The following is a 20534-nucleotide window of genomic DNA, read 5'->3' on the forward strand; positions in this document are numbered from 1 at the left end:
AGGTTCTCATCTGTTATCCTGATAAAATTATCAAAAAGAGATGTGGTGCTCCGCAGGCAAGCTCAAAATTAATTTAAACATTAAGTTTGAGTCTCCTTCAATTAATGAGCCAATTCATTATTAATGAATCCCTAGGAGGACCTCGCTGATTCTGTGGCAGCCTTACAAGCTGAAGAGCTGAATTTCCACATCCACGCAGTCACGTGTTCTCCCTATGTTCACATGTTTTTTTGGGGGGTACTCCAGCTTGCCCTGATGGGCCTACAGTACTACAAAACAATGCATTTTGGGTTTAATTTAAGTCAAGACTCGAAATCTCTGTTTCATGAACTTTATTGAGCTGAGGCACGCCACCCATTTTACAGTACACGGCATCCCAACAAACAAAAATGAATACTAAAATAATGCAAATCTCGCTTCAATGTACTCACAATTGACTTAAGTGTGAAATGATCTGGGCCTGTTTAATTGAACACAATGCTGATACATACAATAAACATCACTTAGTCTGTTCTATTAATGGCAGCAGGTGATCACAGCCAGGTTTGTTAAACCTTCTGCTAGCATTTAAATGTTCTGCATACGTTACCGGCTTGTCATGGCCTCCAGGTAATCCATCGGGCCTAATAAGGGGGCACCCATTATATTGAATTATATAAAATTGCAAACAACTACCTAGCTGCAACTTTTAAATGTTCCCGGTTCTCTTTGTACTTTCACATCTCACTCACATGTTGCTTCCTGCTCCAGGAGACTGCGTACCTGCTGCCAACGGTAGTAGCAGAGCACAGACAGCCGCTCGGTGATCGGGGAACTCTTCACACACACGGTGGATAACTGCGCTGACGGCGAGCAAGCGCTCCTTTAGGCTCCGTGTAGCCGCTTCGACCGATTGACTCGATGAGGAGGACGGTCGATACTTTCCATCGGTCACCTCTTGGAGTTTCTTAGCCTTGCTCTGAAATTCCATCAGGTGAGCTTGGTCCTAGACGGGATTTAGAAAAGATGGATGATGAACTATGAATGTGATGCTTTCACCGGTTAAAAAAGTGGCCATAGAGGGCGGAAATCAGCAAATACAAAGTGCTATGATTGAAAAAATATATATTTTTCCAATATTAACCAGGTCACATATTTTACATTAGAAAAATCTTTAAAAAAAAAAAAAAAAAAAAGTCACAAAAGTGCTGTGTAAACATGTATTGAGATTATGATGAGCTTTAGTCACAAATTGACTTAGTGTGAAATTTGTACTCAGTTGAACACAAAGCTATTTTGTTGTATGAATGGCAACCACTGATCTATATATATGACTGTATAGCCGATAGGCCAAGACTTTTGAGGTTGTGAGGCCACCATAGTGCTCCTCCCAAGAAAGGTTTCTCGACATACGATCCTATACATTTACAGTATCGAAATGGGAGAGCATTTGAGTCCATACTTAGTAGAAACAGCATGATTTATGGTGTTTTAAATTTATTAAACATAAACAAGGGGACTTCAGACATTTTAAAACTTACCTTAAAGGGATACTTGACTCACTGAGCAATTTTCAGCAGTAAAACGTTAACATTTTGTCTATAATTAATAGGGATGTAACGATAAGGGCAATATCGTGATATCGTGATATTAAAACTGCCACAATATCGTCATCGTCCTGTTCACAATATTTAAAAGGAACACATCTGTTTAAAAAAAAAAAGCCAGGTTGATTTCCATTTGTGCAATTTTAGCACCTTCTAGTGGCTAGTTTATTAGTGCAATTTAATTTTCATTAGGGATGTTTTGGCCTCCTATGTTTAAAATCTATGCTAATTGTCAGATGAAGGGGAACCTAATTTGCTTGTGATAAATGTGTGCATTACCAAGTAAGCAACTAAATATTGTTATTAGAGATTGTAGGTGGTTTATATGCATTGCTGTTATGTATTTTTTTTTTTTAGTATGAGCTCTTTTTTTTACAATATTGTGATCTTTTTTAAATATCGCCAACACCCCCACAATATCGTGATAATTATCGTATCGTGACCTTCATATCGTGATAATATCGTATCGTGTTACATCCCTAGTACTTAGTAGAAACAGCATGATTTATGGTGTTTTAAATTTATTAAACATAAACAAGAGGCCCCGGGGTCGACCCAGGACACGCTGGAGAGACGATGTCTCTCGGCTGGCCTGGGAACGCCTTGGGATCCCACCGGAGGAGCTGGTTGAAGTGGCTGGGGAGAGGGAAGTCTGGGTTTCCCTCCTCACGCTGCTGCCCGCGCGACAGAAGCGGTAGAAGATGGATGGATGGATGGATGGATGGATAAACAAGAGGACTTCAGACATTTTACAACTTACGTTAAAAGGATACATTGAGCCATTTTCAGCAGTAAAAAGTTAATATTTTGTCTATAATTAACGTGGTAACTTCATTATTTTTCATGCACAATTAATACCTTTAAAAAGTAATTTATTCTCTTGCTGTCGACTGATGATGACGACATCACCTGTGCTGAGGAAGTAGGTACTAACGACCAATCATGGCTCAGTTTTCCTACCAATCCCAGAAAACAGGTGAGCCACGATTGGTCGTTACCTACTTCCTCAGCACAGATGATGACATCATCAGCCGACAGCAAGAGAAAAAAAAAAGAAGTTTTTAAAGGTATTAATTGTACATGAAAAATAATAAGTTATCAAATAAATTCTGGACAAAATATTAACTTTTTACTGCTGAAAATTGTTCAATGAATCAAGTTTCCCTTTTAAAAAACTGCACTGAGCTGTCATATGTATGAATTATATGCTTAACTCTTTGACTGCCAAAAACATTTAATGACGTATTTTAAAATCCTAATGAATGCTGCCATAAACATTAATTTACGTTTCTTACATTTCTTTTTTTCTCTCAATGGGCAGCGCAACGTCTTGTGCAGCGCTGCCTTGTCACTAAACAAAAAATATTAGTGTCAAAGTCCCTGTTGTGCAAAAATTTTTTTTATCATTTTACAAAAAGCTAGTTTTCTCGTTATATTATTGTATTTTCGCTTATGTCACAAATGACCCAATTTCAAATGGTGATTACTAGAAAACGTAATAAGGTAGAAAGTACATACTTTTTCTTTTCTCATGAAAGAATGGAATCGAATCTTTCATATGATATCCACCATGTTTATGTAATCATACCGCACAATATTCTGTTTGCTTTGAAAGGTGAGTGAAAATGCTCGAAATCGGCTGGCACCGATGGGGTTGTTTTTTGGATAACGTTTGGCAGTCAAAGAGTTAATGATGTTTAGTACAAGGGGAAATGTATATATATTTTTTTAAATTAAAGAATTATAACTGTAATTCAACAAAAGATGCCTCCGCCAAATCTAATATTGGGGTCTAAGGGACTGAACGATAAAAGAAAAAGGGGGTCTTCGAAGCACCACATATTGTCCACTTGTTGTTTTTTTATTTTTTAGTTGTTGTTTTTTTTTAATTACTTGTTAAAAAATAGTGACCACCCCGGCACAACACCCCCACCCCGCCTCCTGTCTTATACTAACTGCCTATGAGCTGTATATATGTCTCATCTGTACGTATACCGTACAGTTTATACAGTAGTCTGCACGCGAGGTGGGAGTAACAAGATGGCCGCCCTGTGACTTCAACGGCTTGCACTGGCGTGTATGAGCTATGGGCTATCCAGTCACATATATAGCTCAGTGATGGCAACAAGTGGATACACCCGTGTATCTTCTGCCATCTAGTGAAAAAGAATGATCTATTTACAGAAAATAATTTTTACAACAATCACGTAATAAATCCACATAGCACACCACAGGAAGTTGTTTGTCATGGCTGGGAAAACAGTGACTGGGCATGGAAATACGTAAATGGCAGCCGCATGAATCTGACGACACCAACAGTGGAAAACATCATCATATACGTTATTGTATTTACTTGCACCATACCCTGCCCTTGGCATCCTGGATTTTTGCCAGGTCAGTCTCAAGATCACCACTGGTGCCAGACAATTCCATCAACTGCTGCTTGTGATGTGCAACAATGTTGCTCAGATTCACCAGGCTCTCCTGCAGTTCTTTGATCTCCTGCTCCCACTCTTTGACCATCTTCAAAACACACCATGTCAGCTAATGATGCAACAAATAATGCATACAAACGATAAAAAAAGCATCACCTTTTGCGTTTCTTTAATTTTGCGTCGCAAGCCGTCATTGATGAGATTGAGCTCGCCCTTGGTCATTTGCTTTTTCGAGCTTCGGGCCAGGGCGTCGTTGCGCTCGATGATGTTTCCTCTCTTTTCTACGGCTGCAACGCTCTCCCTGACAAGCTGCTCCCGCTGCTTCAGCAGCTGGTTGAGCTGCCGCTGTAGAGCACAAAAAAAAAAGCATTAACATGTGATTAATACTCATAGTTGACTAACTGCTGAGGCCAATAAACCACACGTTTTTATTGTTATATAATAAATGGTATTATAGAAATATATTTTGCTGCAGTGACCCCAGTAATTTCATACACAGGTATGTGCATTCACTGAACCCTTTGTAAGTTGACACATTTTGTTTTTTCAAAATTGAAATCTAATCAGTACCGAAATACATATTTTACTAGTTTGCAAAATGAACCCTCTATCAGTTTAGTGTTAATTTTGTCAACAAAAATTACATATTTTCCTCCTACATATTTTTCACCGGACGAAAACTATACTAGACTAAAACCCTCATTAATAAGCAATAACTGTGACTAAATCAGTATGCATTTTCGTCGACTAATGAAGACAAGACAAAAATGAACTTCACTTCATAAAAACTGGACTAAAATCCATCATGAGCAAAAGCAAGAGCAAAATGATCCTGCCTCTGCAAATCTGTCACTGTGATACTGTCATGTGACACAGAGTGACACCCCCCTTTCAAATCTGCAGCCAGCAAGTGCAACGTGCACAAACACATGGGACAGATTGGAGGTGAATTCACGGTGAGAGGTTAAAAAAAGAAAAAAAAAAAGTAAATTATAGTTAGAGCGTGGTATTACTCCAACAGCTATAACGTTCCAACAATAATCCGTTAATATTAATCCAACTGCTAACTAATGCTGGCTAACTTACTAGCTCGTAGCATGGAACCATAGCAGCCACTGTAATTATGTGTGAAGTTGTTTTTCATCAAAAAGATGAGAGAAATTTTTATGTGAAATAGTTTTAGATCTGAAATCCTCAACATTGTCTGCTGACAAAAAAATATATATACAGGTTAAAAAAAAAAATCATTGTCCTGACTAAAACTAGACTAAAACATTGACAGTTTATATTGACTAAAACTAGATGATTAAAATGATGTTTTCTTTCTTTCTAAAAGTTGACTCAATAAAAACAGGATGAGGTTGACTAACTGATTAAAACTAACAAGCGTGATTGAAACTGAACTAAAATAGAATGAACCCTCCATCAGTTGCACACAAAAGCGAAAACATAAAAAACAAATGAATATTTATTGCAAATAAATTTGACCTTTATTGTGGCCTTAAAGAGACAAATTCCCATACCATTCTTATACCTTTTTCGCAACAAAGGAAATGATTGTTTACAAAGATATGGCATAAGTAACTCAAGGCCTTTCTTAGCAATAAGATGCTATGTTAGGATTTAGTGACACCTACAGGTCAGGTTGAGAGCATTGAAAATGGCAGCACTTAACTGGAATTATTTCTTCGTGGTATTTGTTATTGACATCTACTGTCACACCACTAAACATGAGCAGCTTTTTGAGGCGATCCAGTACAGTACCTCCATACGGTGGACGTCATCCTTCATGATCTGGATGTCTGCATGACTTTCTTCCACAACTAAACGTGTCTCTTTCATCAGTTGTGTCTTCTTCTCCCACAGCATGATCTGTCTCCTGTCATATAACACAGACGACGAATGTTTAGTGAATAATTCATGCGTTCCGGAGATATAGGTCTACTTGATTATTAGGGATGTAGCGATAAGGGCAGTATCGTGATATTAAAACTGCCACAATATTGTGTCGTCGTCATGTCCACAATATTTAAAGGGAACACATCTGTGAAAAAAAGTCAGGTTGATTTCCATTTGTGCAGTTCTAGCACCCTCTGGTGGCTAGTTTACTAGTGCAATTTTGTTTTCATTAGGGATGTTTTGGCCTTCTATGTTTAAAATCTGTACTAATTGTCAGATGAAGTGGAACGTAATATGCTTGTGAAGCGAGTCAATATGTTGAGGAACTCAATGTGTGCTTGCATTAACAAGTAAGCACCACAATATTGTTATTAGAGAATGTAGGTGGTTTATATGCATTGCTGTTATGTACAAAAGCACAGCTTTTTTTAGTATGAGCTCTTTTTTTTTTTTTTTTAAGATATAATATTGTGACCTTTTTTAAATATCGCCAATCCCCTCACAACATCGTGATAATTATCGTATTGTGACCTTCATATCGTGATATTATCGTATCGTGATGTTTGGATATCGTTACATCCCTATTGATTATATGTGAATTCAAATGAAGCAAACAACTGACTCAGCCTCCATCAAACTTCTAAGAAGTTTCTCTTTTTCCCCCTGGGTCTTCTCCAGTTTCAACTCCATCTCTATAGACTCCCGCTCTGCCTCCTAATAACATATTACAGAACAGTCACATTTAGCGACACCAGTTGAACGAAAACATGAAGACTGGTGTGTCAATGCCTTGAGTTCGTGAAGGAATTCGTTCTCCATCATAGCGTTCTCCTGCTCCAGAGCTTGCCGCAGCTGTGTGTTCTTGCTCAGAAGAGTGTTGAGCTTCAGCAGATCTCTTTGAAGCATCTTATTGCTCTTCTCCGCCTCCTTCTCCTCGCGGTGCAGGACTTCGAGCTGGCCTGGTGGGGTTGAAGTGAGTGCGTTACAACTCAACCGTTACATTTTACACATCTGAGCGTATTCGTAAAAAACGCGTCATCAGAAATGGGTCGTACGCTCCAGAAAAATCTTCTTCTGACAGATCACAGTGCATTTTGCCTGAAGTTTATTGTATTCCTTGTTGTGCGCCTGAATCTCTAGCGCCAGTCCTACAAGTGTTCCCTGATGCTTCAGCCACAGCTGCTGATCATTCTTGATATTCTCTGATAATTCCTCACTTTGACTCTTTATTGCCTCAACCTTGATTTGCAGTGGACTGAGGTCTTCATGCTGGGGAAAACAGGCACACACATTTTTAATTTAGATTCTTTGACAAAAGACACTCTAAAGAGCTATCAAACTAATTAATATCAGCATAAAATTATAATAAAATACAATAAATAAGAAATGGATTAAAAAGTAGCAGGATTGTAGTATGGTTGATTAGTATTAGTGTTCCCTCGTTTTCCGCTGGGGTTAGGTTCCAAAAAATACCCGCAATAAATGAAATCCGCGAAGTAGTTAGCTTTATGTTTTACAACTCTTATAAATGTTTTAAGGCTCAAAAATCCCCGACCGCACAATTTATACACTTTTCTCATTGAGGCATTTACATGTTCTCACATTTCTCTCTTGTTCAAACATTGACAATGTTCAAACCTTCATAAATTTTATAGAATGGGTATATTACTGTAAAAAAATATGCAAAATTGCACTTAAAAAAAAATCCGCGATACAGCGAGACCGCAAAAAGTGAACCGCGTTATAGCGAGGGAAGACTGTATTACAGAGTGAGGAAGTTGTGAGCTAGGCTTGTAGGGTCCTCTGGTCTCAGGGGAAGTCATGGTGCTCAATAATTTGGCCATGGGGCAGATCATAAATGGAAAATCTGGCCACAGAGCCTTGAGTTTGACACCAAAGTTCTAAATACTCAACAATATACCGTAATGTTAAACAATGAAGGCTTCCTTACCCCAGTACGCGCTGCGATCAGATCCTTTTTTTTGTTGTAGTTAGCGATTGCGGTCTGTTTCTGTGTGATAAGTGCATCGATGGAAGCACTTTCAGTCTGGTTACATGCGACCACTTTGTTGTACTTTGAGATTTCCTCATCGAGATCCTTCTGAGATCGGGCCAAGTTCCCCAGTTTCTCATCCAGCACTTTACTTTCCACCTTAGCAGCCATTACCTCACTCTCCAAATGCCATAACTGATAGACCTAATAGAAGAGGATTTGTGATGTCATATTGGTCTGCATCTTTAACACAGAGTGTCATGAATGTTAAGAAGAATATATGAGTAGGGAAACAGCATCAAATAAAATATGCTAGGAGAGGCTATTTTTAAACTGTATGTCAAACTTGCTTTCAACATTGGCCGCATCATTGTTGTGATTGCCTTCTGGGGGCCTGTTACAACTGTGAAATCATTGACAGTACAGTAAAAGCATACAGACAACTGTCGCTCTTTGCAATTTGCACCTGTGGGCTTTTTTTTTTCTTCCTCAGTGCGGTGTGCATCACAAAATGTACAACAGAACATAAAGTGAACTTTGCCTTGAGGTAGAGTGACCAAATTTTCTAAATAAAAAAAAAACAGGACACTCCAATTTCACTGAAAATTAAATAAACAATAAATTCTCACCAGGAACTATTTATACCAAATTTAATCGCTAGTCAATCTGCTGACCGGTGGTTGTGTTATTGCTTTAGCTAATGCTAAATGTTACCTTAGTGGACAGTTGCATTGTAACAGTGGAAATATGCCGCCAGAAAAGTTCAGCTTGGCTGGGTCTGACCTGTGACCACTGTATTAAGGCTATAGGACTACATTTCCCATGATTGTTTGACATGGAAGCAGGAAGTAGTTCGAGTTTCGGTATGACAAAAACACGACTGATACTGATTAGATGTAGTTAGATTAGTTGTATGAATGTCTATGACAACTGACTTTTTTTTTTTTCAACATAATTGGCCTTGCTTTGGATTATTATCTTTTTTAATCCAATAGATAACTCATTTTGAAGTCAGAAGTCAAGGAGAAATAGTGGCAAGACATTTGACAGCGTAATCCATTGTCATCAATACATAAAATGATGAAACTTGAATCTGTTCCAAGATCCTTGATTTTGACACCTTTAGTCTAGCTTTAATTGGACTTCCATACCTCCCTAGCTGGTTATAATTTGAAATTAGAAATGATGTGGGAGTTTGAACCCGAGCTTACAAATGTAATCATGGCAGCCCCAATACCAAAAATGCTTCCAAAAACGTTTACCTTCTCTTTCTTGAGTGCGGCTTTGTTGTTGGTGAGTCGCTGGTAATACTGAGCAGCCTTGTTGTCTGTGAGCCTCTGCAGCATTTGAGTCGTGATGCAGTTTTCTAACTCCAGGTGTTTATCTTTCATTTTCTCCAGCTTTCGCCTCTGATCAGTCAGCTCAGCCTGAAGAGTGCTGTTCTCCTACGAAACAGAGGACATGACATTCATTCATTCTCTGGCCAATCAAGTTACAGTTGCCTCATCAGAAGTCTTCCGTCAACCTTAGTGTGTTCTGCGAGCGTCCGCTCTGTCTGCCCCAGAGCACGGAGGTAGGTGCTGTACTGGGCCAGCAGAGTTTCGTACTGGCTCTGCTTCTGACTGATCATCTTTTGGGAGACATCGCAATCCATCTGGGTGCAGTTAAGCAGCATGGTCAGAGTCTCACTTTCCTCCTGGAGCTCAGAGACGGATTTCTTAATGCCTTCAATCTCTCTGTCCAGCACAATCCCTTGGTGCTCAGCCATGCTGTGGAAAACAAAAGTACTAGTTTTACCACACAATACTTTTTACTTTTACTTGAGTAAATGTGTGAAGAAACGCTACTCTGACTCCGCTATATTGGGCTACACTAGAGTCGTTACATCGTTTCATCCATTAGATTTACTGTATTTTTTAGGCCATAAGGTGCACTTAAAAGTCTTAAATGTTCTCAGAAATTGAGATGCGCCTTTTGTGTGCACCCAGTTCCAATATCTGGAAATGTTGTGTAACTTGGGTAAGCAGTCCGCTTAACTGACTGCGCGGGAGCATTTCCTCGGACACGTTGCCTGTGTCCAAATTCACAAGGCTGATGAAGGTCGAACTTGTCGGCTGAATGACGTCACTCCCGGCGCGACTTGACATCACGCATGGACTTACACATGAATGGACTAGTCAATGTTCTACCAACATGCAGCACTGACAGTCTAATCATCTGTAAGTCTGTGCTGAGTCACGCCGGGAGTGACGTCATGCAACCAACAAATTCGGCCTTCAGAGGACCTAGCCTTGTAAAGTTGGACACAGGGATTGCTTATCTACAGGAATGCAGCCCTGGAATGATGAGAACCCGAAAGAGGCAACAGAAAGATGACCGTTAGACTGGGAGGCAGCACCAAGCAAGCTAGGCCACAATTTGTGAATGGATTGTGAATGCTTGGGCTAGCATATCTGCTTGCACTGTTGTTCGAGCTCAAAAGGTTCTTTTTTTTTTTAATTTTATTATTTGAAGTTGCCAAAATGTGTACATAATTTTATGTTTTTGTCCAATGACATTGTTTTTAAAAATAAATCAGACTTTATGTTCAAGCAGTTACTCAGTATTATTTTCAGTGAATGCTTTTTAATTGTACTTCAGTCATTTTTTTATGACTACTTTTTACTTTTACTTGCGTAATATTATTTTTACGAAATGCTACTCTTACTTGACTACAATTTTTATCTACTTTACCCACCTCTGCAGGTAACTGAATGAGAAAATAATGCATGGCTTCATTTTCGTGTTTGTGTTCTGTGAGCAGTAGTTTTGTATATTTCATTTCTTTTTCACTATAGAGGAGACCATCGTTGACATTTTGTCAAAATAATTTTGAGGAATTCTACATCACGACATTGTTGCCGTAGAATCCTCACCGAATAGCCTCCTGCATTGCTCTGAAGTCTTCATCTCGTCTCCTCACATCCACCAGGCTCCTGTTCCACTGCTGCAAAAGCTGTTTCTGTGACATCGCCAGAGACAGCATTTGCATTTCCGCCTGAACACAAATGTAAACACACACAAAATGATACAATACCAAACAGGGTTGCTGCATTCTCACAGTTCAGATTAAACCTCTGAGTTTTCTTCTATTTTATATCAGTCAGTAAAATTGACTATATAGGAGAACATGCATCTGAAAAAATAACATGCTGGCCAATCCAAATGCTAAGTCAATCGAAAATCTCCATCATGACATCAGCTCATCAGTACAGTCCACAATTGTCAGTATGTCATGTGGTATATACCTCAGAAAGAGCCTCTTTGGTTGCTTGTGTTGTCTCTGCCTGGGCTTTGGTCTGAACCTCATACATTTCCTTATGTTGTGTCAGTCTCTCCAAACTCCTTGTGATTCGCTCCACATACATATCCTGTTGATGCACTCTTGGAAGTAAATCACTCAACCCCGATCATGGATGGAGCAAATTATGTAGATTTTGAAAGCCGTTCACCTGTTTGAGTTTCTGCTCTTCGACTTGGGATTTCTTAGCAGCCGTTTTGCGTGTAACATTCCTCATGGCTTTCACATTAAAATGCAGACCTTCACTGACTTCTTGTGTGAAGTTGAGGTGTGATCGCAGTTTGTCGAGTTCTGTTTGTAGGTCGGATACTATGGATAAGAAAAATGCACATTTGAAATTTAAGCTGCTTTGATCATTTGTAGCGCAGTGACCGGTTGGTTAGCACGTGCTTCAAAACCAAAGTTCTGGGTTAAAATTTCGTGTGTCAGCTTCAGAAAATTGTGTGCAACTATGATGGCATTTTCAGTTAGCAAGCGACAAAATGGCTGCTCTCTGAATGGATAAAACAGGTGGATTTTGTCACTTTATTTTCCACAAACACAATATAACTCCCAGGCTCCGGCCTTCCTGGGTGGAGTTTGCATGTTCTCCCGGTGCCCGCGTGGGTCTTCTCCGGGTACTCCGGTCTCCTCCCACATTCCAAAGACATGCATGGCAGGTTAATTGGGCGCTCCAAAATTGTCCCTAGGTGTGCTTGTGAGTGTGGATGGTTGCCCGTCTCTGTGTGCCCTGCGATTGGCTGGCAACCAGTCCAGGGTGTACCCCGCCTACTGCCCAGAGCCAGCTGAGATAGGCGCCAGCACCCCCCGCGACCCTTGTGAGGAATAAGCGGTCAAGAAAATTGATGAATGGATGGACAATATAACTGATATCGCAATATAGTGGGAGAATAATGTACATCAAAACCACTCTTTGCAAGGTGATAGAATAGGATTTGCCAAATATGATTCAAGGATATTTATCAATATCAATGGGAGCATCTCACCATTCGCCCTTGTCTTGTGGCACTGTTTGGTCCTGCTGGACTGGCAAACCTTGATTGCCTCAAGTTCATCTTGTACCTGTCGATGTTTGCCTTCAGCCAAGACCTTGGTCTGCTGTTGGCTATCAAGTCTTGTCTGAAGTCGTTTGAGCCTCTCCTGTTCCCTGTACAACTGCACATATATTTCTTCCGTTTGCCTCGCCTCTGCTTTTTCAATTTCCACCTGCACAGGTCACAGAAAGAACACACAAGAGTCTCCAACAGGGGTCAGCAACCTTAACTGTCAAAAGGGTCATTTTAGGTCAAATAAGAAACAAAACCAAAAAAATGTCTGGAGCCACAAAACCTTTGAACATGGGCCCAAGATCCAATTAGAGCTGCACCATAACACAAAATATGCAGTATCCAATACTTTGAGATTCATTTTTCTTTTATGTGTGTATTTTTTCACCTAGTTTTTCATGCACTTTTACACTTTGCTGCCTTTCTGCCAAATTTCTAACATTTTTGGCAATTTTATGAACATGTGTTGTGTGCTGAGAAGTAGGATCCCAGAATGCAGACACAAATAAGATTTTCTCCATTTATTCACATCGAGACACAGTAGACCCGGCAATCTTTAATAATCCAGCAACAAACACATTTCACAGACTGTAAAGTAGAGATGTGCGGGTGAAGCCTTGTGAATCTTTGAGGCTTTCCTTCAAATTGTACCGAAATCGATTCGAAGCTTTCAGTGCTTCAATGAAAGCAACCACAGGGCCATCTAGTGGATGAGTAATGTTAATTAAACGAAGTTGCAAATTGATGTTTCATAAAATAAAGTCTTATGTGGATCTTCATTTTAAAAGGATTAATGAAAAAAATGACAAAAGGGCACATGTGGACTATTTCACATTTTTATTTAAAAATAACTTCTCCACAATGGAAGGTTTTAGGCGACTTATTTGGCATTATGAGATCAAAACGGTCCCAAACTCTTGAATGTCGCCTTCCGCTGGTAGCCATTACTAACGCACCAGCACTCGCAATTTTTCTCCCTACAAACCCACAACGTTCACTTGTTTGATGGGGATTTTAAACAAATTTTAGCGCCAACCTGTCAAACAGATGACAGCATTGGTTTGACAGGATGTCACAGCAACCAATCCGATTCGAGCTGTCATGACTCGCTGTGACGACTATGAAGCTTCGGACGTCATCAGTAACGTCACATTCGCAGGACAATACAAGCTCCGAAGCACAATTTTGAAGCAGTGTGATTCAGGAAGTTCGGCGCTTGCTTCGAGGTACCGGCTTCATTTTAACATCACTAAAACAGACAGTGAGTCGTAAAGCACTAAAGAATAGCATCACATAGGTCCAGACTCCACCTAAAGGACGAAAGGTTGACATCACGAACATCACCTAAACAGACGCATAACAGGCACATAACAGGTCATGAACTCTGGCGCAGGCCATGACAATATGGTTATTATCTGTTCTTCCTTTTTTGGACATTTTATGGATATGTCTTGACATTTGTTTCTGCCTTTTTTGCGTTCATTTTCTGACATTTTTTTGGGGGGCAATTTTGTATACATATGGGAATTTTCAGGATTTCTTTTGTTTTTGGATAGTTTATCATTAGTTTTTGAATGTTTTCTTTTCTGCCTTTGGTGAAATGAATTTTCGGACATTTTTTTGGCAATTGCAAAGACATTTTATGGTTATTTTCTGCATTTCTTTTGTTTTTGAATATTTTATGGTTACTTTTTGAATGTTTTTGTTTCTGCCGTTTTAAAAATAAATTTTCTGACTTTTTGGGCAATTTTGTGTACATTATATGGTAATATTTTTCCTCTTTTTTTTTTTTTTGACATTTCATGGTCAAAACTTTTTGACATACTTTCAGTCTCTCTCTTTTTCAGACAACTTACACATTTGGACTGATTTATTATTATTAGTTCATTTAACGCATTTGCTCCCAAAGATGTATAAATATGTTCTATTTTAAATGTATTGTCCCAAAGACGTATCTATAAGATTTTGTTTTGTTTTTTGTTTTTATGCTAGAGCATACAGAATGCTTTGATGCAGCTTCTCAACTGTAGCGAACAGGTGAAAAAATGGTAGTAATTACAAAAACAGCCAGCAGGTGTGTAGGAATATTGTAAATAATAAGTCATACATAGGGCGGCACGGTGGGCGAGTGGTTTGCACGTCCGCCTCCCAGTTCTGAGGACTCCGGTTTGAGTCCAGGCTTCGGCCATTCCTGGTTGGAGTTTGCATGTTCTCCCCGTGCCTGCGTGGGTCTTCTCCGGGTACTCCGGTCTCCTCCCACATTCCAAAGACATGCATGGCAGGTTAATTGGGCGCTCCGAATTGTCCCTAGGTGTGCGTGTGAGTGTGGATGGTTGTTCGTCTCTGTGTGCCCTGTGATTGGCTGGCAACTAGTCCAGGGTGTCCCCCGCTTACTGCCCAGAGCCAGCTGAGATAGGCGCCAGCGCCCCCCGCGACCCTTGTGAGGAATAAGCGGTCAAGAAAATGGATGGATGGATGGATGGAAGTTATACATTTGCTGCAATGAAGAACTGCTTCTGCTGGCAATGAAGACTGCTTTGCTTGCAAAGAATAATTGCTTTTACTTGCAATGAAAAACGCTTTGCTCTGTTCCCACTCACAATCACATAGCCTGGCTATTTGAAGATGACTCAAAAAGCTGAAGAACCACAACATCTAATCCAGCAGAATGGTTTGAGCCAGTCTGCTGAGGCCGCCTGTTTTCTGTTAAGAAATGATAGCAAACTTGACCACACATGTACGCAGCAATCTTCCACTCAGATGCACAACACACAGACAAACAAGTACACTGTGTTCCAACTATGCCTTGCATTTGAATTTTTAGGGTTGGAACACCTATGTAACTAGGGGCGTGGCCGCGTAGAAAAACCAAATAAAAATAGAGGGCGAGGAGAGGATTCTTCAGAGTGCAGTAGTAAATTGTATCAGTCAGTTCCTGTCCGCTCTCCTTGCAAGCCTTGAACTGAGTGTCTTCTCTCCTTTTTTTGTCATGTTTAATAGATGCTGATAACACGGAATATTTGAGTTGCACATGTGTGGGTGTCATTTTGTCCAAATTGGAACCGAGTGCAAAGTGTGGCAAATGCCTCGTTTGCTCTCCTTGATGATGAAACGTTGCGCAAACAAGCCGTTTTGGGGCTCGGCTGAAAAGTGGCCATTTTGTACCAAATTCCCGACTGAAGAACTGAAAGTTAACACATCAAAACAAACATCTAAAAGGCGAAAAAGGCGCAAGCAATTTTTTCCCTATTCAGACAGAATTGACATGGTTAATGTACAGGTTGATGTTATTTCCTGCTTGGCATTGCTGCCTGTCGCACCTCCTCCGGTGCCCATGGGTCAGCTGTAGGATCATCAGCCAGGAACCACCAGTCATTGACGTTTCGCCCCTTTAATCCTGGAACGTCTCCTGGTGGCGGAGCAGTGACAGGGACGTCTCCCTGTCACCCCCTGCAGCTGATGTCGGGGTTAGCTCTTTCCCCAGCTCCTGTCCTTCCTCCTCAGCCAGAGCCAAAAGCTGCCTTTCTCTGCCTCCTCTGCCAGATCTTTTATTGCCTTTCGGAGCTTCCCTCAAGTCACTCCTGCATCCCTCAAGAGGCGTGTGGCAGACAGCCCCACATAGCCTCGGCAGCCAACTTCTACTGGGTAGATGGTGGTCTTCCAGCCTACTTCCCGGCACTCAGCAGCCAGCTCCGAGTACTTGGCCTTCTTGTGCTCAAATGCAGCCTCGATCCCCCCCTATGCTGGTACAGTCAGCTCGATGAGGTGAACCACTTTAGCCTCGGTGGACCATACTACGATGTCAGGGCGGAGAGACGTAGTGGTGATCTCTGTGGGGAACCGGAGCTGCCTGTTGATGTCAACCCTCATGTCCCACTCATGGCCGGGGGAAAAGGGCCTTGTGATGTTTCTTGGCCTGGTGTACCTTTGCCCCCCTTCTGTGACAAAGCTGGTAAGGTTCTCTGCCGATGGTGATTCTTTGCAGCCCTGTCGACACCCCTCCAGCACCTCAGCTAGCTTCCTCAGGACCTGGTCATGGCGCCATCTATAGCGCCCCTGAGAGAGTGCAGTCTTGCAGCCCGACAAGATGTGCTGGAGGCTTGCGTTGGGAGCGCTGCAGAGTGAGCAATATTCTTCGTTGCCGAACCAATGGTGAAGGTTACGAGGACAGGGAAGCATGTCGTAAGTTGCACGAATGAGGAAGCTGATCCTTGCCTGTGGGATCTTCCACAGGTCGGAACAACTGATGTTTCGGTTGACAACTCCCTCCCATGTTGTCCAGCCTCCCTGTGACACGGCCTTGATCTTGTAGCGCTCCTCCTCCATCCTTGCCACCTCCGCCACCACCATCTGCTTTTGCTCCTTGCGGTTTGCCTTGGACCAGAACCGTGGTGCTTCTCCCCATCCTAGGCCTGCTCTTCCTGCCTGGACTCTGCCCAGGATCTCTTGGTGATGCAGCCTACTGACAGCTTGGTCAACCTCAGACTGGGCGTTCCACTTTCGGCCAGTAGGAACCTTGGCGTTGGCGTTCCTCACTGACTGATCAGTGGACTCTCTTAGCTCGAGAACCAGCCTGGACTTCTCTTGCATGTAGCCCAAACTGATAGACTGCAGGGGCAACTGCAGTGCGTTCTTCCCAAAGAGGCCCGTCTCAGAAAGGCACCGTGGCAGCCCCAGCCACTTTCATAAGTCAGCATAATGAATCATCCTCCATTTTGTTTTGCTTCCTTGAGATCAACTTGAAGGCTTATTGAGCCGCCTTGATCCTTTATGTTCACCTTGTTTGATGCGCATCATAGACTCGCTCAACTGGTGATTTGGGGCAGCAAGGAGCAAATGCTCATCACTTACAAGCCAGCCAGCGAGAGCACAAGACCAGTGACCAGCGAGCGACTCCCGATTGTTTCCTGATCGACTCCCAGCTGAAGCAGCAGGATGAAGCTCAAAAATTGGTTGGGCCTCCTCTTCTATTGCTACATGATCCTCTGTACAGCACATAAGAGCAGTCCAATTTGACAGTTTGACGGGCACAAGGCAGCAGTCGGTCGGCATCGGAAAGATTCCTTTGTGGATAGCCAAAGCAATTTGTTGCCATTGATTGGTCCAAATGACAACAAATTTTCTTTTTTACCAAAAACATCATTTTGAAATGTTCCATTTTTCTTCTCGACTTCAACCTATGAAAGCTTGCGCAATACAGATTCTTTTGAAAAGCTTTGATGATTGCTGAGTCTAACCCATAATTAATTGATTTGATGGAACATGTCGACACATTACATGAAAGTCAAAATGGAAAGAAAGAAAAAGATTGCCAATAGATGTGACAGTTGAGCACACTTGACATGTTGAAAGGGAAACAATACAAGAAGTTAACCAGTCCTAACTCGGATTAGTCATATCATTATGCTCATATACTCGTAGCTTATTTATTTTTCAATAAGTCCAAAACAAAACTAAATAAGTTCATTTTATGTATATATTTTTGTAGCATGATAGTGTAGTTTAAAGCTAAATTTGACCATGATGAGTGATTGGCACTTTTTCCAATTTGATTTCATAATTATTGCATAAATGAATAGATTTTGCTTGATGTTTGTTCTTCAGAATAGAAAGTGACTTGTAACAGTCAGCAACCGTCTTTGATCTCGAACAGCCTCTGGAAAAATGTGGTGGCAAAGTTACTTATTGTTTGCTTTGAAGATGATTTGAATAAAGTAATGAGTCCATATCGCCACACACAGGAAGTGTATGAGATTCATAAATGTGACATAGTGTTCAATTGTGATGATGGCGAGCTGATGTAAAACATGAAGGCCAATAATGAGTGAAAAGTGTAAACGTGTGTGTGTTGCGCTGTCCCAATTTGAGGTGGGTCGCTCGTTGTCGTCCGACCGCTGCCGTTGGTCTGCCCGCTCCTCAAAGTTCATCCAAACTTGCCTCAAAGCAATTCTCAAAAACATTTTCTCTCTCTGATCAGAAACTCCATTGAATTGCTATAAGCGCGATGCTAGTAGTAGCACCACATGTGCTGATTGTATTGGCACCACCACTCCCTGCAATGAGTAAGCCTGTTCGGACAACACAGAGCAATGTTCCGTTACCAAGGGTAAGTTTGGCCTCACTTGATGCCGAGTGGCTGCCGGAGGTCACATGATGCGACCACACCTTCAAGTGTTTTTTGTTTGTTTGTGATGCCTTGCAGGCGACAGCACAATTACTGAGTTGGGCTGTAAACAGGTGGCTCAATGTACCAGTGAAACCACATGCTGCACCAACCTGACGAGTGTCTGATGGAGATCTCGTGGTGCCGCCGCACCTTCAACTCATTCGTTTTTTGTTTTGTTTTTTTGGATGCTTTGCAGACACCAACGACCCTAACAAGGCTTCCGAGTTGGGCTGCACACCGGCTGCAGCATGTACCAATGACGACCAATGCTGTGCAGTGAACTTGTGTAACAAGGGGCCCAAAGCCAAGACCGATGAGGAGAAAAACACCCCGGAAACGACCACCCCTTCCGTCCCCGCCAAAGGCACCACCACCAAGGAACCTCCCCCCACAACGACCACCGCGGGCGGCGTCTTTCGTGCCGGTGGGCGTGGCGGCGGCGTGGCGCTGCTGGTGCCACTGTTGGCTGCCGCCTGTCTGGCGCTCTTCAAGTGAGAGGCCGACGATGGCGGGCGCTGGTCAGTCGGTTGCGGTCCCGCTTCCCGGAACCTGACACCTGCCGGCGGCGGCGTTTTCTTCCAATGCTTTCTCAATAAAGTGTAAAGCTATCGCCTCAGTGTGTCTGTGACCTCCGGTAACCCCTACCGCACACACGCACGCATAAAGAGCCACATGAGGCTCTAGAACTGCAGGTTGCAGACCCCTGGTCTATAAATATGTCATGAGTGATCAGAGAAATGTTAAGAGTAAGTGTATGTGAACTACACATTATCTGTGTCAGCATAAAAAGGCAGTACGGTATAATCTAACCTCTTCCCTTAGATCCAGTTTGAGCCTCTCCAGCTCCTTGGTGAGTTGATTCTTCAGTGCAGCTTGCTTCTTTGCAATCAGAGGCTGTTGGCAGATCAAACAAATGTGAATCAACCTGGTCATATGCAAAAAATACTTGTAGAAGCAAGTCTGTCTCTGTAGAGAAGTGATTCCCAAACACCTGAGATCCTCATTTTAGTACACTTGCTTTTTGTGAGGTGGGAAACACTACTGCAGAGCATCAAAATGGGGGTTTGAAAAATGTGCGACCACTGTACCTCTAAATTACAATTGGATTTTATAGGTGTTTAAACGGAATTTGAAATGGAATCTACAATGGAATTGATATATTTATAGAAATATTAAAGAAGCTACAAACATGTTCAGCATCAAGAACAATGAGTTCGTCTTCATCCTCCTCCGGTGGTTGTTGTTCTTCCATGTCGTCTGATGAGTTTGGAAAGTTGGTCAGTGACCCGACCTGGGAAATATTGTCCTGCTCTGATACACAGGAAAAGCATTGTACATTTTTTTTTTTTTTTAAAGACTGTACTTTAGAGTTATACAAAACACAATTGTGCTTTAATATGACTTTTATTACTGTAAAGTAGCTCACACGGGATCTGTATGGAATTTGCAGTTTTTAACTATATTGTTCTTCTTTTACAGTCCAAGTGATATGTTATATTAATTAAACAGACCATTATGTCTACTTGCAGCAGAGTCTCCATCAGCACCAGTGTTGTCAGCCTGAGACTGTGGACCCACATCAACAGGTTCCAATCCCGGCTAATGTGAGAACAATTAAGGCTTAAATTTAGTGCTCGTTATTTTTATCGAATTATTGAAATTGGTTAAATCATCTTCAAACTGGTTTCTTGTCGCTTCCATACATTTACCTGTAGAGGAGGATTCATATTGGCTCCAACGTAGTTTGCTTCTTGTTCTTCGGCTCTCTGCATCGAGACTGATAGTCAGCAATAAAATCACATTAGTTACGTGAACTCGCAATGGACACGGTATCATAAATAACCGGCTAACGATATGTGCAGTTTTGCTTGCCTGGCAAACTATGTTCACAACATAACTTGGCTTTCAGCGAGTTGCAACAACCTGACGCAACAAGTCATTCCAACATTGAACAAAATGACACGCGTATTTAGTATTAATTCAATTGACGACTTAGCCCCTAAACTCTCAGACTCACCACCAGCCTTTCACTTCCGTTGCACTGCAGCCATACAGATCAGTGCCTACTG

The 20534-nt window shown here is 41.6% G+C and overlaps 1 protein-coding gene and 1 long non-coding RNA gene across 6 annotated transcripts; one reads left to right on the top strand and one right to left on the bottom strand.

Moving 5' to 3' along the window:
- Positions 1-317: 317 nt before the first annotated feature.
- Positions 318-20529, bottom strand: LOC144020244 (coiled-coil domain-containing protein 40-like). Of its 5 annotated transcripts, XM_077523528.1 has the most exons (20): positions 20483-20506; positions 20338-20388; positions 20175-20242; positions 19977-20064; positions 19655-19776; positions 19276-19359; positions 12240-12459; positions 11405-11562; positions 11201-11323; positions 10829-10950; positions 9439-9682; positions 9176-9358; positions 7872-8117; positions 6976-7189; positions 6710-6879; positions 6543-6634; positions 5786-5900; positions 4178-4366; positions 3951-4109; positions 318-985 (listed from the first exon to the last, which is right to left on the bottom strand). In XM_077523528.1, the coding sequence occupies exons 3-20, from the start codon at positions 20235-20237 to the stop codon at positions 728-730; spliced, it is 2850 nt and encodes a 949-aa protein (XP_077379654.1). In that variant the 5' UTR covers positions 20238-20242; positions 20338-20388; positions 20483-20506; the 3' UTR covers positions 318-727. The 5 variants fall into 5 exon arrangements, with proteins under 5 accessions (XP_077379654.1, XP_077379653.1, XP_077379655.1 ...); XM_077523527.1 differs by lacking the exon at positions 20338-20388 and having other exon boundaries at positions 20483-20529; XM_077523529.1 differs by lacking the exon at positions 20338-20388 and having other exon boundaries at positions 20175-20231; positions 20483-20519.
- Positions 13473-19074, top strand: LOC144020245 (uncharacterized). Its single transcript, XR_013283836.1, has 2 exons — positions 13473-13525; positions 18662-19074. It is a non-coding gene; the product is annotated as an uncharacterized LOC144020245 (long non-coding RNA).
- Positions 20530-20534: the final 5 nt, after the last annotated feature.

The sequence above is a fragment of the Festucalex cinctus genome, chromosome 6, assembly GCF_051991245.1.
Source record: "Festucalex cinctus isolate MCC-2025b chromosome 6, RoL_Fcin_1.0, whole genome shotgun sequence".
In the NCBI taxonomy this organism is placed as follows: domain Eukaryota; kingdom Metazoa; phylum Chordata; class Actinopteri; order Syngnathiformes; family Syngnathidae; genus Festucalex; species Festucalex cinctus.